This window comes from Podarcis pityusensis (assembly GCF_964106645.2).
Source record: "Podarcis pityusensis genome assembly, chromosome: 6".
In the NCBI taxonomy this organism is placed as follows: Eukaryota; Metazoa; Chordata; class Lepidosauria; order Squamata; family Lacertidae; genus Podarcis; species Podarcis pityusensis.
Genome location: NC_138030.1, coordinates 84,401,610 through 84,426,411, shown reverse-complemented (window position 1 = coordinate 84,426,411; position 24,802 = coordinate 84,401,610). Strand labels below are relative to the sequence as shown.

The 24,802-nt window shown below is 42.3% G+C and overlaps 1 protein-coding gene across 4 annotated transcripts in view; it reads left to right on the top strand.

Moving 5' to 3' along the window:
• The window catches only part of PBX1 (PBX homeobox 1), a 222,023-nt gene that overhangs the window by 174,057 nt on the left and 23,164 nt on the right, over positions 1-24,802 (top strand). For 2 of the 4 annotated variants that reach the window (XM_081012267.1, XM_081012269.1), the window contains 5 exons: positions 4,228-4,418; positions 5,666-5,801; positions 12,318-12,477; positions 20,863-20,975; positions 22,165-22,254. In XM_081012267.1, the coding sequence (XP_080868393.1) occupies positions 4,228-4,418; positions 5,666-5,801; positions 12,318-12,477; positions 20,863-20,975; positions 22,165-22,254 (690 nt within the window). The remainder of the gene's footprint in view (positions 1-4,227; positions 4,419-5,665; positions 5,802-12,317; positions 12,478-20,862; positions 20,976-22,164; positions 22,255-24,802) is intronic. The other 2 variants (XM_081012268.1, XM_081012270.1) reach the window with 2 other exon arrangements.

Sequence of the window (24,802 nt, the reverse complement as noted above, 5' to 3'; positions counted from 1 at the left end):
TGTCCTGATCAGAAGGGGATTTGTAGAGAGATTCAGGGGACAAGTGCCTGTTCCAGTCAGGAGGAATGCCCAAAATAAGTGACTCATGCAGAGACGCAACAGGCATTTTCCCAGGCAGAAGGCAGGTAATCCCACTGTATCTCTGCACTGGGAGTGACTGAGTGATACAATCACACCCAGTCCAGAAGCATAGCACGGTTACCAGAATCCCACCTGGAAGATTGCCTGTTGCATCTCTGCATGAGTCAGTGATTGAGAGGAGGCAAGCCCAGTGACCTGTGAAGAGACACAATAGGAAGTTTTCTCTGTATGTGAACTCATGAGATCCTTTCATTATATAATTAATCCATCTGGGATTATATATTAGCTGTTTTCTCATGACCCTGGCGCATTCTGAGAACCTCATTACTATTGAGAGGGAAGGATGAGAACCTCATTACTATTGAGAGGGAAGCCAATTTCAGTTTCTCACAGTTTTTTTTTCTTCTCAGTCTGAAGTTCAGTTCTCCACACCTGTTTTGATTTTTGTTAAGTCTTCATGAAAAATAATCAACATTTTAATGTGATTTTCTCCTGATATGCACCTGCCTGTATGCCATTTTGCCCAGTATGCCATTTTTACAAATCGGTTTCCCCTTAAATAATGCATTTTATGTGTTTTCTTCATTAATATGTTGTTGTTGTTGTTATCACCATCATTTCATTTCTATACCACTTTATATTTTTAAGGGAAAAATCTGGAAGCGGTTTACAACCCACATTAAAACATCAAATAAAACCATCCAGAGTTAAACTACTGAAGAAAGTCACATATAAAGTATACATTCCAAGCAACATAATGAGCAGGAAACGAAAATACTATCTTGAACATTTAAAAAGAAAACATTATTAAGGGAAGTCAAATATAAAGCACACATATAAAAGAGCAGAATTATCAAGATAAAAGAACATTGTCATTGGCATGGACCATGGCTGCTGTTGCTGCCAGTCCTTCCAAAGATGGTGGCTGTGGAAGTTGAGGCTCCATGACCCGGGCCCTCTTCTACAGCCTCAGCTTTTGTAGCTGGAGTCCGTCAGGGCGCTGCCTTCCCAGTCCAGGTGGGAAAAGGCCCGTAAGGCACCGAGAAGGTCTTCCAGGCTGAGTCACAGCCAAGATGAATCTATCCATAGTACTGCAGAATCGTAGAGTTGGAAGGGACCCCAGTGGTCATCTAGTCCAACCCCCTGCAATATAGGAATCTCAACTAAAGCATCCAAGACAGATGGCTATTCATAGAGTAGGTATTCATATGGACACTTAACTTCAGTATTTGCATTTTTTTCACATGTTAACAACAACAACATTAAGAATACTATTTGTATCTCACCCCTCTGACTTCTTGCCCCAGTTTTATATGTACAATTATTATTTTTGCATTTGTGTGTACATATGCATACACACTTTTGTGCTTATTACCTGGCTGGAGAACTGCATTGCAAAATTCAGTGTGGATTTTGAAGGATGGCTGTGTTTCAGGCTGAATATTGTTTCAGAATATACAAATTAGATAGGTAAAGGTAAAGGGACTCCTGACAGTTAAGTCCAGTCGCGAACGACTCTGGGGTTGCGGCGCTCATCTCGCTTTATTGGCCGAGAGAGCCGACAGTTTTTCCGAGTCATGTGGCCAGCATGACTAAGCTGCTTCTGGCAAAACCAGAGCAGCGCATGGAAATGCCGTTTACCTTCCGGCCGGAGCGGTACCTATTTATCTATTTGCACTTTGACGTGCTTTCGAACTGCTAGGCTGGCAGGAGCTGGGACCGAGCAACGGGAGCTCACCCCGTCGTGGGGATTTGAACCGCCGACCTTCTGATCAGCAATCTCTAGGCTCAGTGGTTTAGACCACAGCACCACCCACGTCCCCAAATTAGATAGGCTTGCCTTTAAATGTGAGCTGATTTTTTTCAATTCAACACCCACCCACTCTGTAGCCTTTGTGCTGTTCATTTCCACCCTCAGTCTTTGGCCTAGATCTCACTGAGGTTTTCAACCTGTTTCTGAGCTTGGGCCACTTTAGACTTCAGACAGGGATCCCATTCCTCTGCACAAAACAATTCCCTTCAAACTAGCATGGTAGGGAGAAGGGTTCTAGCATAACTTGTTCTCCCTGATGCTCAGCTCACAGGAATCTTTCCCGCTGTCCCATGGGAGAAAATCCCACTGTGTGTGCCTCTTCCCCCACCTGGTCTTGACATAGGATTGTCACTTCCATAGGGTGTAATCTTCACAGCATTCACCATTGTTCTTCTGGAGGCCTTGCACCAACTCTCCATCAGCAAAATAAAGCCAGTTTCTTTCAAGCACTATCTGACCCTGTGCCAAACAAGTGCGGCCTATTAATGTTTCCATGATGTACGGTGTCCCATATATATTTCTGCTTCTGATATCTTATGTGTGGATTTCCTCCCCTGTAATGTTGATTCCCTGTGTTATTGAAGAATATTAGCTAGCCAGAGAGTTTGTTAGCCTGACTGAAACTGAACTTGTATGAGCTGGAGGTGGAATGCTAGTTTGGAACTGCAGAAAAATGTCTGATCATGTGTTCAAATAGTGTATTTTATGTCTTCTAATGGCAGGTCCATTCCAGAATCACATGGGCAGTACTTCTTATAGCCATATCAACAGAGCAAAGGCTCATCTCATCTCTGAGAGCATCTCATTAAGTAACAAAAACACTTTGCCTTCCCTAGACAATTTCTTTTCCTGTCTGCAAATAGACTCTCACACACATCTGTGGCTCTGTAGTTGATACTTACACTGAGTTCTGGACATACATTTTGATTGTGCATTTGGGGAAATGATCATTCATGCACAGGAAAAAAGCTGCCTGAGGTTTTTGGTTTGTTTTTTTTTAAGGTAGGGGTATACATTTTTAAATAAATGCAAACAAAATAAATCAGACCATTGGTTCAGCTCTGTCACAGATAAGAATAGATGAACCTGTCAAATTGAGTTTTTCATTTGTCCAATCTTAAATTCGGTTCTCCTTATTTCTGCATAAATTTGAGATTATTATTTTTTTTAAAAGCATGAGAATCCATCAGCATTTTAGTTTGCATTTTTCCTAATATGGAAATTTTATATTTAATTTTACCTAATATACACATCGTTGCAAGCAGCTTTTCCTAATACAATGCATTTTCAAGTTATGTTCACTAATATATGCATTTATGCACACTTTTCCCTAATATATATATTTTGTATGCATTGTCTGGCTGGAGAACTGCACAGCCAAATTTGTAGAAGTGCAAATTTTGAAGGCTAGCTGTGTATTGGTAAGTGCAAATTAGGGAGGTTCACAATAAAATGTGAACCAAAGTGAATTTCTCCCCCTAGTCAGAAATTTGCGCATTCTTCTGTCCATGTGTGCATGCACATGCTTATGCTCTTTTGCATTTGCTCATGTCCTATCATAAACTGGTGTTGGATCTTTTATTCCATAAGGGTATTAGATAGAGGTGTCACAGTAATCCGAAAGGTTCAATTTCTGACCTGCGTGAAATGGCTCCATAATCACCATATGCCTGCTTATAAAGAGGCGGATTTAGGGGAGTGTGACCGGTTCTCTTGCATTGGGCACTGAGCCAAGAGAGCGCCTCAGGGGGCATCGCAACAGTGACAAACAGTGGAAGGTGAGAGGCAGGGATGGCGAAGTTTGGCCTTCCACAGGGTACCACTGAAATTTTAAAGCCCAAAGACTGCTACTGGGTTCTATCCAATTACTTTCTACTAAGGGAGAGATTATCAGTACACACAAATTCTTGTGGAAGTAATGGAGGCAAAAAAAATGGTGGCTGGATACAGAAACTTCTACAGAAGCTCATTAGAGGTTGAAGAATCTTTATGCACATCCAACTATGCATCCAATTGAAAGCAAAGAAGTAGGAAATGATTAAATTTAGCTGCACACCTAAATAAGGATCTGAGTGCACATCTTATGAAAAGCAAGATGTGTATTTGGATAAATATTCCTACCTGCATCTTATTTTCATTGGTGGTTTCCCTAAATGAGACATTGTGTAGAGTTGCTCAGCAGATGTTGAAGACCATGGGTCAGAAAACCAGACAACGTTTGAAGGAATAAAGGGGCAGGATTCCTACATCCCTGCTACAGCCGCCTCTTGCACAGCATGCAGTGACTCCTCCGGTCCTAAGGGATCTTCTCGCTCTTTCTCTTGTTGTCCCAGGCATGCAACGAGTTCACCACTCACGTGATGAATCTGCTGCGAGAGCAGAGCAGGACCCGGCCCATCTCACCCAAGGAGATAGAGCGGATGGTCAGCATCATCCATCGCAAGTTCAGTTCCATCCAGATGCAACTCAAACAGAGCACATGTGAAGCTGTCATGATCCTGCGCTCCCGATTTCTCGATGCACGGTGAGTTTACCCCAGGCATAAGAAGAACCACTCACTGAATCACTTCTGTGTGGCTAAGAAGGAAGACATGTAAATTGGATGAGAGACTGTTCCTCTTCTCCTTTCTTCATCTTCTTCCAGTATGTTGGGGCCACAAATGACTAACATATGTGGGAGCATTTTTGGGGGGGGGATCAGTAACTTTTGTAGACTGTTCTACCTGTTCCTTCAAGGTAGATTTTCAAGGCTGTTCTACCTTCCCCCCCCAAAAAAAAAATAAACAAACGAAAGCTACTATTCAACCATTTAAAGGAAATAGTTGCTTAAGCTTGCTGGGGAAGAAGATAGATGAGCTACAGGGTTATTTCTGTACAAACTGAGTTCAAACTAAATGTATAACAAATTCAATTGTCGAAGCTAGAATTGAAAAGCAAAATAAACATAACATGGACTGTACAAGTTCAGACTACAGGGAGGAGATGCCCTCTTTGAATGCTCTCCCATGCAAAAGTTTTCTGCAGGTAGAAAATTAGCACACTGGGGAGAAAAGTTATTGGCCAGGCCTCTCACTATTATGCTGATTTTTCTACTTGTTTGCCCCCCACCCCCTTACAGAGCAGAGCACAAGCTAGTTTCCCATAGTTTGCCCATCTTTCAAGTATGTGGCCAGTGCCACGTGAAATTCTTCCAACTTGCTTCACTGCCTGTTTTCCAATAAACTGGAATTATAAAGGCTACTTGGAAATGGGTCGATGGAAGGTGCTCTGTTTAAAAGGCAGCGAGTGATGTTTGCAGTGTAACCGACAACGTGCTCCAAACTCCCACAAAAGATTCAGGGATCTCCCCTAATATCTAATTTGACACAGAGCTAAACATTACACACAAATGCAAGTTTCTCACATTTTATTTTTTTATTAAAGAATCTTTGGAGGTGGACATAGGGAGTGACAGCACAGCAGTTGGGGTGATGGCACTTAGCCCATCTCTTGGGTGGGTCAAAATCACCTTCCACGTTTGTGAAGAGCAGTCGATGGAAGGTAATTTTCATCAGAAAACTGTCACATGAGGAAAGGGTTAAATGATTCGCTTCTTTGCCAGTCAGATTTGCATCCTCCCAAGGCTGCTGTTACTTTTATGGAACATCTAGTTTGACCATTTGAGATTCGCATAACAGGATGTGAGGACTGATATGTGGTGACTGTGGGCTCTTCCTTAAATACATTGCTTTTAGGTCATTGAGTACTGAGCATCCGTTTCTTTTTGACCAGGCGGAAAAGAAGAAATTTCAACAAGCAGGCTACAGAAATCCTCAATGAGTATTTCTATTCCCACCTCAGCAACCCATACCCCAGTGAGGAAGCCAAAGAGGAGCTAGCCAAGAAATGTGGCATCACAGTCTCACAGGTAAGAAACCCAGGTGCCTGTTCTATGCCGAGAGCACCCGTCTTGTCTGTCTGATTATCCATCCATTTATGTAATCTGGGAGAGATGGAAAGAGCCCGCACCAAAAAAAGTGCATAGAAAGGGAGTACCATTGGGAATGAAGAATGAGCAAAGAGGGGGATGAGGGACTGAGGAGCAACAGAATTCTGAGGACATAAGAAAGGAGAAATCTACTAAGCAAGAAATGTAGACGTTGTCTAGGGAAGGGATTGTATTTGGGGGGGAAACGACTCTTAAAACTCATGGCTCAGGGGGTAGAGCATGGGACTCTTAATCTCAGGGTCTTGGGTTTGAGCCCCATCTTGGGCAAAAGATTCCTGCATTACAGGGGATTGTTGTATGATTCTGCTGAATTGTGTACAATGATTGTATACGGCAATTGGGTATTCAGGGTCGTTTTTAGGCCCTTGAGTATTTTAATCCAAAGAAGAGCACAGTGTTGCTTGCACTAGAATCATGGGCAACTATTCTGGGCAACCTCGCGATGTTTAACTGGAGTTGCTCAGTGAGAAAATATGTAGCAGCGGGAAAAGATCATGAAAGACAACTTGTTGGATGTCTGCTCAGATAATGCCCTCATCATTTGGGTCAACAATGAGGCTTCTTGGCCAGAGCTGCATTTGAACTAAGAGCTCATCCTAGAATGTGCCCAGGATTCATCTGTAGTGCTGACAGTGGTTTCCAAGGCTGACAAAGGCACGTGGAAAGGATTCACTGAAAGCAGAACATTTGAAAACCACCACATTTAGGAAACTTTTGTGAAGACTATACTGCCATGGATGGACTGGGGGGGGGGGAGTTTCCAGGATAATTTCCATCTGTCAAGCAGTGTACATAGTAATTACTCTCCCATTTGCTACTGAACATAACACCTCCTTAATGTTCTTCTTTGTGCTATTTTATGTGTTCCCACATGGTTTGAGATTTCTTATTAAGGTGACAAAGAAGCTGGGTGCTCCTAGAATAGAAAGCTCAGCTATTGGCCACCAGTTATTGGCTACCCTCAAGGATGGGACTACGAATGGTGGAATTATTGCTCCTCGCAACCTTCCCAAACTCTCAATAAAGCCTTCCTTGATAAGGAAGTTGCTGAAACAGATTGAAGCTGAGCAGATTTGTGTCACCAAGAACTGCATGAATTTATTACATAGGTTGAAACATAGAATAATAGAATTGTAGAGTTGGAACGTATCCTGAGGGTCATCTCGTCTGACCCCCTGCAATGCAGGAATCTCAGCTAAAGCATCCATGACAGATGACTATCCAACCTCTGCTTAAAAACCTCCAAGGAAGGAGAGTCCACCACCTCTCATGGGAGTCTATTCCACTGCCAAACACCTCTTACTGTCAGAGAGTTCTTCCTGATGTTTAGTCAGAATCGCCTTTCTTGTAACTTGAATCCATTGATTCAGGTCCTACCTTCTGGAGGTACCCAGTTGATAACATGACCACTCTGGCTGATTAGAAGAATTAAAACCAGCAGACCAGAGTCCCTCGAAAGGTGGTGGACTCCTTCATTTGAGGTTTTTAAACAGAGTTTGAATGGCCATCTGTTATGGGTGCTTTCGTTAAGATTTCTGCATTGCAGGGGGGTCGGACTAGATGACCCTTAGGGTCCCTTCCAACTCTACCATTCTAGGATTCTTTGATTCTGTAATTTTATGAATGATGTAGAAATTTGATTTTGCCCCCTTATGCTATTGCCTCTCTAGTTTTTATAATGCTGTGGCTTTTGTAAAGGCTTTTGCCATTCAGCCAATAGGCATTCCATGATCCAGGGGGCAGCCTAAAAATAAGAAGGTAGCAATGCCTAAGAGCTGTTTCCCAGTATATGCAGTTGGAGATGGCAGCAGCGTTCTGCAGATTGCTTCCAACTGGGAAGTCCCGCCATACCAGTCTTTATTGAATTTCATGTTACTTTTTTGTTGACCATTTTTCCAGTTCACATATTTTTGATTCAAACTTTTTGTCATTGAAAGTGTTAACAATTCCTCCTTCTTGGTTTCACCTGCAGCTTCAAAAGTATTCTCTTCCATCACCCAAATCACTGATGAGATTATTGTGTTCCAGTAGACTCAGAGCAGAGATTATTGTCTTTCAATAGACTCAGCAGAAACTACTCTTGTTTTCTCTTGCCATTTGCATCTTGCAATGTGCATTTTTATCCAGATGTGTTCACCAGATAGAAGTTTTGTGTATTCAACCTTTCTATCTGTCTTTTGTTTCTTTCTCATGTGGGCTAGCAAATGTTTAAGTAACGCCAGCTGTCAGGGTTCTCCTGTACTAGCCCCTTTGAAATGAACGAGACTTGTGGAGGAGAACTTCCTGATAGGTTGTACATCTACATGTTTTTTATCTGCTAAATTTTTTTTTTAAGTATCGAAAGTTTACATAGGTATGAGTTGTTCTTGACTAATTCATATAGACTATTACACAACATTCTATCTCTGACATTTAGATTCATTTATGTTTTAGTAACTTAACCAGATACTAAATTGAATTAATTAGCATTTATGCCTCACTGCTCTTTCAAGTTATTTATTAACTAATTAATGACATTTTGGACACACGAACACACACATGCTCCTATTGTGTTTTTCTGTGAGGATTGTTCACCCCCAAGTTTCGAGATCTTGCATGCAAGCTGATGCTAGATTCCACAACTAGAGGAGCTGCTTCTTTCTTTTGGCATGTTGAGGTAGAAACTGCCACAGCATGCAGAAGCAACTCTGAACTTTTAGTAGAATTGTTGGGTGATCTTGATAACTCTCTTTCATATTTCAAATCTGAATCTCCTGTTACTCTAAATTTGTATTCTCAGATTATGACTTTACTAATTTCTTGAGCTGACAAATTGCATCACATTGTGAGCTTGTCCCTTGCCACTTGTCCAATATGGTTTGAGGTTTAGAGGTTCTGCATGCTGACATTTTCTATCATTGTTTAGTGGCAGATAAGCTCCCAAATGCAAACTTTCAGCTATTCAGCACCAAGGAACTGATATGTCATCCATACCAATCAAAGGGCAGTAGTTGTCAATTACTATATTTATCAGGTCTACTTCATTTCTCACTTTCCCTGTATTGAGAATGCTTTGGTCAAACCTGAATTGTTGTCCAAGTATACAAAACTTCCTCCCATATGACTTCCACTGATGCATAAAATATAGGATTTCCCATTTATTTGTCTGTTTGCTTACTCATAAAACTTCTATAGCATCTTTTGTTCTGGAAAAGATGTTGTGTTAATATCTACAGGACTATGTGGCAACCAGTTTTACAGTTTTACTTTCACAGTTCTAATAAGACTTTGAAGCCATGCTGTCCATTGGAACCAGTCAGCAGTCCTCCAGCTGTACTGTAAATTCCTGGTGAAAGATACTTTTTTTCAACCAGAACTTGCCAGAACTCAGTTCCGGCACCTCTCAGGTGGCCACCGTTGCCATTATAAGAGAACAAGGGAGGTGTTCATGGTGAGTTTCTCCACCTCTTTTCCTAGAAAAATAGCACTGGTCACTGGCCTCACTAAACTTTCACAACTGAAAGCCATATCAATAAGCTCATGTGAGATGGGGCTCATGTGAGATGGATCAGCCAATTCTCAGGTCTGTGTCACTTTTGAATGTGTTTAGTTATAAGCCAGGTGTGTCCCATTTCCACATTAAGCTGGGAATTACTTAAAAAAAAAGATCCTCATGAAAACGTGCACTCAAATTTGTATTTAAATACAAACTTGTCTGTTCAAAAACATGTTTTGTCTCCAAAAGAAATTATTTTGATACTTGTTTTGAGTCAATAACTGCATCACACAATTTAGAGAAGTGCAAAATCTAAAGGATAGCTACATCCTCATCTGCACATTGATCCTGGTGGTGTGGATCAGGTCAACTCATATCAGAATTCACAGGAATCATGTTCCTCAAGCATCTCATGCTGCAGCGTCCCAGAAGTTGGTGGAAGATTATGATCTTCCTTATAAATCTCAGGAAAAGCATCCCACTGATGCAGTAATGTCACCTGTTTCATAGAAGTTCATTTCCACAGCAGGAAAGATGTTATCAGGCAGATTTTTGACTCTCCAAATAAACTGTATGCATGAAACATTTTATGTGTTGATTCTATTTAAATCTTTAAACTGATTTGCCACCCGCTTCATTTCAAAAGACCCAGTGTTAGCAATGCCCTTAAATATGTGCCAAAAAAGCTTCGCTATTTCCAACTTTATTCATGAATGGAAGCTTTTATGTATCTTGCTTTCAGACAGAAGAGAATGGTGCTCAACTCAGAAAGCAAACATAGCATTACTGAAATAAGTTCATGTCAGGGTCTTTCAGAAACTGCACTGAGAAGGTTAAGTTCATCCTTCTAGCATGGGGTGGGTGAAACATTTTTGGCTAGAAGGCCACAACACCCACACATACACACATACACACCAATCACGGGGAGCCCAGTGTTGTGTTGTGTTGTGTTGTGTTGTGTTGTGTTGTGTTGTGTTGTGCAGTCAGTGCAATGGAGCCAACCTGCCACTCCTGCTCTTACTCGCTTGTGCAATGCCAAGCTTTAAAAAAAGAGAAGCCGCTATGATGGACAGCAACGGAAGTTCTCATCTGTAAGCCATCAGTTCCAAGTGAGAAGCAAAAGCTGGCCAGCTATAGAAAGAATAAATGAGGCTGTCATCTGACTATATGTGGAATCCACACAGATATTTCAAAATCCAGAGCGTTATGCATTCATGTCTCGCATTTCAGGGAAGCTGTCCGTGCAGACATACAAGGGTCAGACCAAGATGGATTTAGTTCCGCCTTCTGCTTCCAGCAGCAGCAAGTTCACATGGCTCTGGGTGCTCGCAAGCATGGCATGAAGGTTTTTGCCTCTACTATCTTGTATCCAAAGGCAGACAACCTCTGAATAAGGAGGTATCCTTCGTAGCTAGACTGTTCTCCAGGAATTTGTCTGTTCCCTTTTAAAAGCTATCTAAGCCCTGTGCTGAGGGGGTTTCACCTGCTAGCCTGGTCCCAGATTCCACAGATACAGTCTCATTTGCAGGAATACAGACATACAGCGGTACCTCAGGTTACAGACGCTTCAGGTTACAGACTCCGCTAACCCAGAGGCAGCGGGAGGCCCCATTAGCTAAAGTGGTACTTAAGGTTAAGAACAGTTTCAGGTTAAGAATGGACCTCCAGAACGAATTAAGTTCTTGACCCGAGGTACCACTGTACACAACAACACCAATAGGCTCTGATTAACCTTTTGCAGCATATGGATTGTGCAATAAGATCCTATTCATGTTGCAGGATACACAGGGTGGGCTGACAGGATCTCCAGCTCATGGAGGTTTGAGCTGTTCAAACCTCATATCAGAATTCACAGGAATCATGTTCCTCAAGCATCTCATGCTGCAGCATCCCAGAAGTTGGTGGAAGATTATTATTATTGTTCCACCCCAAAATGTTCATTTGTATGTTTAACAAAAGCCTGCCCAGGGCTTTCTTGCATTTCCACGTGTTGCAGTGAATTCTGTCTAGTGGTGAGAAATACATCAATTTTTGCCTCCTTAGAAAGTAAACGGCAACGATCATCTTCTAATCTTTGAGGATCTTCACACTAAAAGATTTGTCCAAGTTAGCATTTCCGTGATTAGTTTGAAGTAATTTCATTCCAAAGTCTTGGCTACATTTTATCTACACAAATTTTAAGCATTGTATATGACAGGATAATAATGTCAAATTTATAAAAGAATGAATGGGTTAGGACATTTTTCACATATATTTGTATATCGGGGGAGCTTTTTCTCTACAAATGTTTGTGCCTTTTTATTTTTATTTTCTTCTGTTTTGCTTTGTATCACTTTATTTCTTTATAACTGAAAACTTTTCAATAAAAAAGAGCACTGTATATGACAGCTCCGTTTACAGTTGTTTATGCATTATAGCAACTGCAAGGGACCTGGGCATGGATGGGGATGCAAAGTTTTACAGCAGTTTTGGAGTCTTGGCATACCTTGTTCGTTCTCCTCTGTTTGTAGTAACAATTACATAAGATAACTTCTTGAGGTGTGGGGCCGATCTGTGGAAGAAATGATCCCTTGGCACAGAAGATGCTCCTGATGGCTCTCTTTGTCTCTTCTATGATTCTGAGATTCCATAAATCACATCAAGAAAATCTGGCTTTCTATTTTAAATGGAAATGTATGGAAGCACAGTTTTAGCATGTGGCCCAAGGCCTAGCCTCTCACACCAGAAAACATAAACAAAAATCCACAGTGTGCACTGTATATAAGCACAAAATCATATAGTTTTATGGGTCTGTCTTGTAAGTTCAGAGAGAGATTTATTCTAAACTATTAATCAGCATACTTAAACAGTATTCCCATTCTTTCCTCCCTTTCCCCTGGCTTCCCACCCTGGTCATATATTTGACTTCTTATTAACAGGCCTTTTTTTCCCTCTTTCTCTCTTTTTCAAACTTGCTCTAGGTATCAAACTGGTTTGGAAATAAGCGAATCCGGTACAAGAAGAACATAGGTAAATTTCAAGAGGAAGCCAATATTTATGCTGCCAAAACGGCTGTCACTGCTACAAATGTGTCAGCCCATGGAAGCCAAGCTAACTCACCCTCAACTCCCAATTCAGCTGGTTAGTTTTTTTTTTCTTTTGGGTTGTTATTGTTCTTTTCTTTCCGTGGGGTTTTATTTTCTTTTAGTATCAATGTGTGTTTCTCGTTTGCTTTTTAATTTGGTTTCCTCTTTGGTTCGTTCACTTTTGGGGCAATGTATTCATTTAGGATATTTTGTTCCTGTCTGTTTTTTCTGTTTCTGAAGGCAATGTAGTCATGCTGTGTGATTAAAAGTAATGTGTTGGGAATTTTTGCACGGAGAACGTTTTGCCTGAGTTGCTGGTTCTCCCAGGAGAAAGGTCGTCCGTGCACATTTGAATGTTTCAACAGGGGAGAGACGTTTATCACTGAGTGACCCTGATAAATAACCCAACACATTCAGGGGCCACAATCCACCAGGAACTTCTCCTGTCCAAGCCACATTGAAATGAATGGGAGCTGCACACGAGCACACAATGTTTCCATGGGACTTTTGCTCAGAGCATCACCAAGTCATGTTATTTGGTGTCTGTATTGTGTGAACGTTTCTCTCTGGATTATTGTTTGCTTATTCCCATTACCTGTAGCTCACCTGTTTTGTCTAATTTTATTTTTCTTTGGTATCAGAATTGCTAGAGGGCTTTTTACTCCATGAAAATTCAAACATGGCTTGTCCCTCTACCTTTCCGGGATGTGATCTTGTGTTTTTTGTATTAGTTATGTAAGGGACAAATTCATTTTAGGTGCCTTGAGTACTATTGCAGAGAAAGGCAGAGTGGAAATTTGGGAAATAAATTAGCCCAATAAATAGTTTATATGATCTTGATATTTGAGATGCATGTGATAAAGAGCTTGGATCAGGCTTGCTGTTTCATGTTTGCATCGTGTTAGACAATTGTTTATGACAAATTGTTTATTGTAAAATGGATTGTAATTTCCTGGGCCTTAGAAAACTTGGGACGATCTTTTTGGGAAAGGTCAGCTTAAGGACCAGTTTGTGAACAAATGTGTACTGTATGGCTTTTTCGTTTTAAAAGAGGGAAATGCCAAATACATTGGGTTGATATACTTTTTCTACGTTATGAAATTATATGGGTACAAATAAGTACGAGGCATTTACGTAAAGCTGCCAACAAGCTGTGCCCAAGACGGTGTAATTTGGATGTCTTCCAAGAGAGCCTAGATATTGTTAGAAAACATGCTATGTCTCCCAGTGTGGTGTAGTGGTTAAGAGCAGTGGACTCGTAATCTGGTGAACCGGGTTCGCTTCCCTGCTCCTCCTCATGCAGCTGCTGGGTGACCTTGGGCCACTCACACTTTTCTGAAGTCTCTCAGCCCCACTCACCTCACAGAGTGTTTGTTGTGGGGGAGGAAGGGAAAAGGAGATTGTTAGCCACTTTGAGACTCCTTCGGGTAGTGATAAAGCGGGATATCAAATCCAAATCCAAAGCTCTGAAATAATAAAGCATTAAAGTAGAGTATCTTTCTTTCAGAGGAGTGTATGCCCAAGGTGAGCCCTTGTTCTGAATCACTTCAGTCTTTATTCTAGTCCACAGTTGGGGTCAGTGTGACCAAGTGGCTAAAGAAGAAGAAGAAGAAGAGTTTGGATTTAATATCCCGCCTTTCACTCCCCTTCAGGAGTCTCAAAGCGGCTAACATTCTCCTTTCCCTTCCTCCCCCACAACAAACACTCTGTGAGGTGAGTGGGGCTGAGAGACTTCAAAGAAGCAATGGGAATTAGAGCTCTGTGATCTGGAACCTCCTACCCAAGTTGGTTTGGCAATGGGAGAAACATCTTAGATAGTAACCCATAGCTGAGCAGCACCGGCAGAGCTGGCATTGTGCTTTGGTCTTCTTTTGGGGGCTGGCCCTCCTCAGAACCCTTAACCAGAATGGACCCCATTGTCTGAGGAGCTGATGGTGCCATTTCTGTGCAGTGGGGAAGAGGCTAGAACTCCTGGTAACACCATTCATCATGCCTGGAGATGGTTCTTTCCTCCATCTCCTCTGATTGAAGCTTGTTTAGTTCCACTGGCTCTGCAGCTGACATGGGCCAGAGGTCTTGTTCCAGCTGACATGGGCCAGAGGTAGGCCCTCCTCACTCAAATGAGGGAACGATTGACAGCGTGACTTTGTGCGTGCAGCAGGTTGTCCTGGCAGCTGCAGCCCCAGGGATGAAGCCATTGCTGTTGGTGATCTTGCTCCCATTAAGGCAAAGTGGAGGAGTACCAGAAATCAAATCTCACAAGTAACACTATGCAGGTCACACATCACAAATTACAATCTGTTTCTCACTACTTTTGAAAATTGAGATGGTGTGTTTTGCCTTATTGGTTTATCATTTACTGTCTTGCTCAAGGCCTGTGAGTTACAAGAAGCAGCTTGGTAATGTAGGTGTTATACAAGAGAATTGACCTTTTTATGAGCTCCGCTCCCTGGCCTGTGAACAGCAGCCATAAAAAAAAACCCCCAAAAATCTAGACTTGCCCTTTTGCAGTGACAAGGAGTCAAATCCGTAGTAAACTTCCGCAAGACAACGTTTTGTGCTGGTTTCCCCAAGACCTCCCTGTATTAGGAGGAGTTGCTCTTTAAAGCAGTGGCTTGCTGGATAAGAGAAGTGATTTTGCCTGGCCAAATTTCATAATAGCCCAGAATGGCAAGAACATTTAGGGCTGCTTCACATGTTACATTTTATATATATATACCTGACACATTTTAACTGTGCAAGTAAAAACCAAAGTGCAGTATGAATGCAGAAAGCACATGTTTGCCGAGATATGTATCTTGCAGGTTCTCTTGTGAGAGAGCCCAAAGTGGCTTTGTCTCCCTGTTTGACGTGTACATTTGGAAGCAGAGCTGGAGTTGTCGCTGTGTTGTGCGTAAAATGACACCCCACTGAGTGAAAGGAAGGCAGGGGACAATAAGGGGTGTGCGGAAGTATTTTAGGAAAGATAATAAGAAATGGACATTCTGTTTGGAGGACGAGCCTAACAGTAGAGGCTTGTATTGGGGCCATGCAGACGGCCGTTCACCAACTCGCAGGTTCAGATCAGAAGAATCTTTATTTGCATCGGCCACTAGCCATAGCAATAAAATAAAATTACTGAAGACAGAGGTAAAAACTTAACTATACAAAATATACTTTGGAGGTTTACATCAATAATCAAATAATAGATCTTATTCTAATTGCCCCCGCTAAAAACCTTGCAGTTTTTGCTGTCACCTGATTATTATTGTTATTATTATAACTTATTGAATTTATATACCACCCCATACCTGGAGGTCCTGATCATCTTGATCTGCTAAAAGAAAGGACACAGTAGCAATGGTTGAGCAGCCCCTGGCATGGACAACAGTAGAAGGGTAAAAACCTCAAATCTTTATAAAGATTGCATGCCAGAAGCACATGAGCCACTGACTCAGTACTGCCCTCTCCAAAAGGACGTAACCGTTTTTCCAGTGCAATCTTTTGAAATTGACCCTCAAGTACAGCTGAAGGCAGTAGGATATTCAGTCCTGCAAAAGCGAGAGCACGTCTGTACTTTGGAATTGTTAAATTTTGCAAATAGGGTGTCAAAATGACTAGGTAGAAAATAATCATACCATGGACAAAATTTCCTTATTGTAGCCAAATTATTGGTTGGTGGTTTCTTAGTTTGCTTCATGCTGAAAAGCGGATGCTAATTATCTTGGAGTTTAACACCCTGTGTGACACCCTCTACCTCAGGGTTCCGCAAACATTTTCAGCAGGGGGCCGGTCCACTGTCCCTCAGACCTTGTGGGGGGCTGGACTATATTTTTTTGGGGGGGGTGAACGAATTCCTATGCCCCACAAATAACCCAGAGATGTATTTTAAATAAAAGGACACATTCTACTCATGTAAAAACACCAGGCAGACCCCACAAATAACCCAGAGATGCATTTTAAATAAAAGGACACATTCTACTCATGTAAAAACACGCTGATTCCCAGACCATCTGCAGACCAGATTTAGAAGGTGATTGGGCCAGATCTGCCCCCTGGGCCTTAGTTTGCCTACCCATGCTCTATCTATTTCCTCGGGAGTCATTGACTGAGCCTCTTAGCTGACTGCTCTCTCCCCTTACTCCTATCCACTTGCCTACCTGTTGGGTCCATGTAAGTCAACCCTTGCTGATCTGGCCAGCGTCCCTTCCTTTCAACTGCTGTAATGCACCATTTTCTTTTCCCTCTGCACATTGCAGATTCTCCTTTCCTCATTTCCACAAAAAAACACCTCTTTGTCTCTCCAGCTCACCTCAGACTTTCATCCTGCTGCTGTGAATCTCCTCTGATCTTCTCCATCTCCCCTGTGGTGTAAATCAATCACTCTTGGCAAACTGCTGCTTTCTCTTCATGCAGGTGCAGTTAAGACAGCATCTTCCGTCTAGGCCTAAAAACAAATAATTGTTAATTTCTCAGTAATTTAAGCAAGAGTTAGCTAGACAGAACTAGGTCTCTCCCTTCAACTTGCTCTAAATTTAACTAGATTTGTATTAATCACATGAAATGGGGGGGTCCTCTTTTCTTCCTATAAACAGTTTTTGGTTGTTGTTTTTAACTTCCACAACATTTCCTTTAAGGAGCTTACAGTTACCACCAATGTGAATTATTGTAAAAGAAGGCACCGCACATGCAATGGGGATATAAATGTTTCCATATTGGTTTAAAAATCATCAAAACATTTCCTTTCTGTTTGATCCCATTGTTATAAAAGTCCACATTCTAAAACATAAGAATTAAATATTGAACTTCGCTTTCAATAAAATCCAAAGATCAGTGTGATTCAGGAGATCAGAGGCTAAGGAACTTTTGTAAATAAAGATGGAAGTCAGGCCTTCTGACCTGTAAATGCTGGTCCCTTTTCCCAGATAAATCAGGGGTTGGCTTTAGTGACTCATTGGATAAGAGAAAACCATTTTGCACATGTTCAAAATGTTGTTAATTAATGCTTTATTGAGATCTCCCTCAAACAAGCCACTGGTACTCAGGCGGGTATCATGGAAAAGTTCACAAGCCAAGCAACTGAAAGTCAGGAGCACATTGTCACTCAGCAGGGTGGCAGTTGTGACCAGTAGCCATTGATAGGTTTACCTTCCATTTTGGGATATAAAATATTTTATGAAATTGCCAACAGAATACTTCTGGAGCAAATGAGGTGCTCTTGCTTCTGGCTCCAGAGAGGGAAGCAGGGAGACTGTTCAGAGACAGCAGCTCACAAGCCAGTCAGGAAACCTTAGTTAGTGTTTGACCATTTCAGCATGGCGAAACATCCTTTTTCTTCATTCCACTTCTCCTACACATTGCCCAAAAATGTAAGTAATGGGAAAAAATAATGTCAAACTCTGCTGAAGGGGAAATGGAATATTGCTGGGAGGAATATATTTCTGCTTTCAAAGCTCAGTTGAATGAACTATCATCCTGAAATTCTGGAGATGCTGTTCACTGAGGTCTTTGTTTTGATTGTTGTTTTGATGTCATTCCTTTTCCTGCACCATTGTATTATCCCTTGGAGATGCCTGGCCATGGTAACTCTCCTTCCTGAAGATTTTGCATTGATGCCAAGAATGCTGAAGCAACATCATGGATGACACTAAAGGTCATCTCAGCAATTACTGTTCTGACTCTATCTGTACGGTGTAAATTCCATTGGTGTGCACATTTGCCACTTACAGATGTGCATTAATTTTTGGAAGACTTTGGACACAATCCACTGGGACATTCTCATGCACAAACCTCATAGAGATGAATGAGAGCTGTGGAAGAGCACAAGTACTCTTGGGGCCCACCCATTCATTTCCATAGAGCTTTCACAGGAGACCAACCTGATGAATTGTACCATCTGCATCAATATCAACGTATATTTTGTAGGCATCTCTCAATACCATTGTTGCTTTGAATGTAATTTTGTGACTGTTCCCTCTGCCCTGCTGATTCACCATCTGTCAAGTAAATGCCATTTCTACTTTTTGGGAGGGATATTTTAAAAAGATAGTGTGGGGTAAAATACCCACACTTTGCAAGCAAACTAACTTAAAAAGCAACATGTGCTGTCTGCAGGAAAGGGATGGAGGCTTCCTAGGGCCTCTTTGCGGTGATATCATTGGCTTGCTGCACGACCTTGAAAATCCAGATCATTTATTGAGGCCATCTGTTAAGGAGAGAAAACCATACTTTTACCCAAATCCCATGGCATTCCTGTGAGACTTAAATAATTACAGTAGGCACATGTTGTATGCTCAGAAGGCGGGTGTCACAGAAAGGAAGATATTGGTATAATTATGGCATTTTTTGAATCCCAAAAAGTTGGTACTCCTAGTGCTGCACAGTAATGGAAGTTCTTGAAAAGTAATTGGAACCATTTCCAGTAGATTATCTATTGTCAAAGTGTGATTAGATAGATAGATAGATATACAGATAGATTTATTCCCTGCCCTTTTAGTGACTATGTGCCATGCAGAGCAGCTTACAGCAATTTAGAATCACAATATCATAAAATACAATAAAAACACAGCATTAAGAATTCATTGAAATACAACAGAGGTAAAGATCACAGCCAAAACATGACCTTTACAGCAGATACTTAGCAGGTAAAAGCATTCTGGAATTAAAATGTTTTCCCCAGCCAGTGGGAAACAGCCAGAGAGGGGGTCACCTACGCTTCATAGGACAAAGTGCTTCATGATATTGGTGCAGTCACTGAGAAGGCCCTATCTCTTGATCTCATCAAACACTTCTCCATCCTAAGTAGAACGCAGAAAAGTCTTCTGATCTTACAGAGTAGGCAGGGTGGTATGTAAGGAGGCAATCCTTCAGTTACAGGGTTTTTCCCAAAGCCTGATGAAGTCAGTTGGGATGTTTCCACCATACGCTAAAGGAGAATTTGAAGAACTTCTTAGCCCTTGCTAATTATTGTGACATTTCAGAATCTCTCCTTCAAGATGTGTTTACATAGGAGCAAAAAAAGACTTCATAGGCAGGGGAGATGTTTGCAGGGGAACTCATCGTTGGACTGTTTCTTGTCTTCTGATGGTTGTACTCTTCAGATAACTACACCCTCCCTCCATTTGTTAAGTGTTTAGCACAGATGTTGGAAACCTCTGGCCCTCCAGATTTTGGTGAACTGCAGTGCCCGTCATCCCTTGCCATTGGCCATGCTTGTTGGCACAGATGGGAGTTTTAGCAACACCTGGAGGACCAAAGGTTTTCCACACCTGGTTTAACCAAAATATTTGCAAAGAGAAAGTATAGTTCAAAGGTTCACAGAGCTTTTATCTGTATTTCACTGTTGGGCAGTTGCAAAAAACCAAGCAAACAAACCAACCAACCCTAGACATAGTAGTTATATATCTTCCATGTGGGAAATATTGAACAGCTTAGCATTGCAAAAGTGCAATGGAATTGACCTGGGCCCCTGAAGTCTCTCCCTTCAAGCCTAATGTCATGCTTAAAACTAAACCTTGCACGTTCAGCTTTCTCATTCTTAACATCAGTTGCACGAGAGTTTCAAAATAATCCTTTCCTTCCAGTCTATCTCATGCAGTTAGGTTGCTGTGTCATAAAGTATATTTTTTTGCGGGGGACATAGGGGGGAAACTGAAAGGGAGTTACGTCTGGAATTACACTTTTCAACCCTGTGTGTGGTTGAGATTATTGAGATAACGTGATCTAGCGAGTTCCATATTTTGCCATGAGACAAAGACAACACGGAGCAGATCAAGAGAGCCTTACCACATTCTTATGGCCCATTTTTCCTACACCCCAAAGTTGGCACATTATGTGCTCCTCTGATGTGTGGGGCATGAGGGACTAGTGGAAATCCCTGGCCTTTGTTTCTATTCTACATTTTGCTATCCTGCCAAATTGGCCAAGATAGATTCATTGCAGGCTGTGACTGGAACCCCTCACGAAACTGGCGGTATCTTAGCATGGCATGCTCCACAAACATTTTCTATTCATCTATATTTATGGGAGTCCTCTTCTAAAAGCAAGATAAGACTGCTGTCCAGGCATCACAGCTGAAAATATCAAAGCTTGCTAAGACATTAGTGTGCTGTCCACAGCAACAAAGCAACCTCCCACCCACAAAACAGGAGCTATGTGCCGCACCCTCCATCAGGAAGCACTGAATTCTGAAGGACTCATTTCTGTTGAGAAGTTGGTTGGAGGGCGAGCTTTTTTGAGATGTGATATTTATAGCTCTTACAGTGCATCCTCTATCTCTCTCTCTTTTAATTTTTAATTTTTTATATTTTTATTTTTTGCTTGCTCTGTCCTTCGTGCTACTAACCTGTTTTGTCTCCTGTTTGGGGTTGCTTTGCATGTCATTTCCTTCTTCTTGGCTGACAGGCGTGTGGTTGATCCTCTTCCTTTCTATGATTCAGGTGCCTCACTCTTTCCTTTCCAGGTTCTTCCAGTTCTTTTAACATGTCAAACTCTGGAGATTTATTCATGAGCGTGCAGTCACTCAATGGGGATTCTTACCAAGGGGCCCAGGTTGGAGCCAACGTGCAGTCACAGGTAGGGATCCATCGGATGTACTGCCAGTGAATGCATCAATATCAGAATGAAGAGCCTTTGATCCTATTGGCGTTCCCCATTCCTGTCCCAAGAGAGGAATCGAAACTCTGTAACCAACCTAAACCAGTCAAAACAAAAACCCCAAACCAAACAATTTTATTTATTTATTACCAAAAATTGTCTTTGGGGATGTTGCCCACGCTTTGTGAATGCATTTGGCTCTGGCTTCCTAGTTACAGTAAGAAGAAATCAGTATTTGAACGGAAAGAGTATTACGCAAGATGCAACTTGCTTAGTGGATTTTCTAGGAGAAATGACCAGATATTTGTACCTCGGGCTTATTTTTCAAGATGTCCATATTGTCATATTCTGCTTGGTTTAATGACAAGAGAGTGGTGCTGAACTACAGAAGTTTCCCTTTCCCCCATTTCAGTGTCAAACTTCATTTAGCCATCCTATCCTAGAAGCCAGTTTGACAGGGAAGAGTGCAGGAAATAATCACTGGGGTGTAAGCCACTTCTTCCTGATGCAATGGTTGCAACAGCTTCTTAGGTATTTGCTTACGCCTTCGGGAGTCTCCTTTTACCCTTAGATAATGGTGCCAACCACTCAAACATTTCCATCTCATGTCAAGGTGCATTAAAAGCAAAGCTAGGTTGCATTGCTACCCTGAATGCAGAAAAGAAGGCATGCTAGATGGCAGGCGGCCTCGCGCGGTCAAGAAGGATGAATGGTCTCGAGAGGCAAGGCGTGAACCCTCGTAACGCTCATTTGTATTAAGTCAACTCTCTTCAGTTGCAAGTGGCACTGAGAAACCTTGGGTTGAATAACTGGTGTGGATAGCAGGGGTGACAGATTTGGACGGAGCAGATTTCTTACCCCATATAGGAATTGCTAACTCAACCAAGGACCTCCAACCAACTTGCCTCCATGTATATTTTTCTCCCCACCATTTGCTGCACTACTAAGAATCCAGCATGGGCTGCTGCTGCTGCTGCCACTGTTGCTATCAGGGATTATAGTGGGATGTTTGGAGGGAGGGAGGCATCTTCACTTATTGCTGCTTGGAGTGAGCACTGGGAAATCTTGATTATAGTCATATCATCCTATTTTAGTCACCCCCAAAATTAGTCTTGCCTTTTAATATCTGTGTTCCTAATTCTCTCTTTGTTGTTGTTGGTCTGTTTAGGTGGATACCCTTCGCCATGTTATCAGCCAGACAGGAGGATACAGTGACGGACTCGCAGCGAGTCAGATGTATAGTCCGCAGGGCATCAGTGTAAGAAAAATAGGCTTCCTTTTTTCTTTTTTCTTTTTTCCCTTTCTTGTTGGTTCTCTCTTTCCCAATTATTTCAAAGCCATAGGGCTCAGAATGCCACTTAGTAGGACTTGTCTTAGCTTTACGGTCACCTAGTTTATTGCTTCTGTATCGGTCGTGCCAACGGCAGAGTTCTCTCTGCGAAAAAAGTGGCGATGGGGCAGGCCTTGTGCAGGCAGCTGGCGTCTAGGACTGTCAGACGCAATCAATATTCACATGGCACCTGCGGCCACTTGCGTTCTGCTGAGAGAGCTGCTAAACAGGTGACACCTAGTACAGTGGCAGGAGGGGACCCAGACATCTCCAACGAGAAGGCCAAGGGCTGGAGTCCATTGCAGCTGAACGTACCATCTAAAATAGTGGGTGGGCCCTTTCCCATTCTAAAAGCCAAAAATGGATTATTAACAGATTGGTGATAATGACGACGACGACGATGATGCTAATACAGAAATTAGAGTAAGAAAAACCGAGGGGAGGGGTGGAGAGAGGGGGTGGAGAGGAGAGGAACATCTTCTACTTGTTCTGGGTTGCGCTGGCGGCTCCTCACTAGCATGAAAATTCATAGCGACAAGCTGTGTCGTACAGAGTGAAATCGATCAGACAGACACAAGGAGAACCGAGTGTAGATTCGGGACAGCAATCCAACTTCATTTCTCAGATCAATCATCCGCCATCTCAGTGGTGGTGACAGCAAGCTGGGAGAAGAGGGGAGCCTGGAAAAGGAGGCTGCCGTACACTGTGTCGGGGGCTTCTCTTTGCCCCTTTAGAGGTCAGGGGAAGAGTTGCGCTCGAGGATTAACCTGAAAATACTGGGAGGGTGAAGCATGGTCCTGATGTGTTGACTTTCCACTGCATGCGTGCCTCCGACGCGAGGAGCGCCCTTTGAGGGTGGTGGCAAAGGGCAGTACAAGGTTTAGAGGCTTCTCTCCCACCCTCTTTAGATAACCTTCAGGATTTCTACTGTCTGCATTGCTCACAACAGTGCTAGGCAAAGCAAGTCTTTTCTCAGTGGGGAATCGTACAGCGTGCTGCCGTTGGACCTGCTAGGCATTCTCCATGAGCTCATGTCAAGTTGAAATGAAAGGAAGTGCCAAGGATAGGATGTGATGGAAGGGAAAGTCTTAAAACGGCTTGCCAAGACACTCTCTCTCTCTCTCTCTCTCTCTCTCTCTCTCTCTCTCTCTCTCTCTCTTCCTTTCTGTTCAAGTACCAAATTTGAGGCGTTAAAAGGCAAGTGCTTAGATACCCAAAGTAAGTCGAAGCTCATGGGTTGGCAGTTTGGGTCATATGGGAGTGCATGTTTTTTTCCCCTCGGGGGGGGGGTGTTAGAGGAATCACGTGCCAGGCAGAGCAACTCCAAGCCAATGTACATTGTGCAGGATGGGGCAGTAGCCAGGTTAGCTGAGAACAGTCACGTGTGTTGTTCACATTTCTTTCTGATTCGTATATAAAGTGAGAGGTGGAGGAACTAATTTAATATAAAAAGCCACGCAGTTGAGGGGAACTGTATTCTCTCCCACTTTTGTAAGTGTCCAGTTACAATATTAGGGGGAACCTGATGTGACAAATTGTAAGGAGAATGAGGGCTTATTGTTTTTTATTTGACATTAAAATTAAATGCCCCTTCGAGGACATCAAATATGGCTGTGCCTGCCATTTCCAGTTTGACCTAGGGTGGTAGAATTCTGATCTGTATCACTTCAGACACGTGAAAGCTCCCATTTTTAATGCTCTCCTGTATACTTTCAAAGCCCTTCATGGAGTAAATCACAGAGAATAACTTTGCCTGGTATGTTAGTTTACTACAGGCATGGAAGCGTTCAAAAATTTGTATTTTCCTGCATTCTAAAGTGATACAATCCATAATTCTGTTACCTTGTTCTGCCAAATGTATACATGCGCTCTAGAAACCCAAGGGGGTAATATAACAGAAGGGCTTAATCCTTACTACCATCTGAGCTATATAGTCCAACGACTATATTGCTTCAGCATCTTTTCAATATTTATGTGTCCTTTTTCCAAAGCCGCAAGAAGAAACTTGGATTAGTGGCAGGCTTCTAATCATTAGGAGGAAGGAGGATGCTCCCTTGAAGCCATTGGTGGGCATGGTGGAGGGGCAGAAATGTTGTAAAGCATGGCGTGTGACTTTGTTGTTGGAATTCTGAGCTGACTTCTTCTGAATTTAGCACAGGCATCCAAGCGCCCACGTTTGCACCGAGCCCTGACGTCACCAGGCAAGGACAGTAAAGCATTCTGAAGTAAATGCAACTGAACATGTGCAGACAATTATGTCTGATTATATAAACCCATTGCAAAAACCGGGCTTGAAAATGCCACATGAAAGAGCCTATCGTTCCACATTAATCTCTGTTAGCCGAATTCATTTCTATTCTGGCTCTTTAATACTGAGGAATAAATGAATCGGAGACTGATCATGATAAGATATGATACTTCTGTACAAATTAACCCTGCCCCCACCCCCCAAGGAGAAGCCCAGCTCACTGCAACT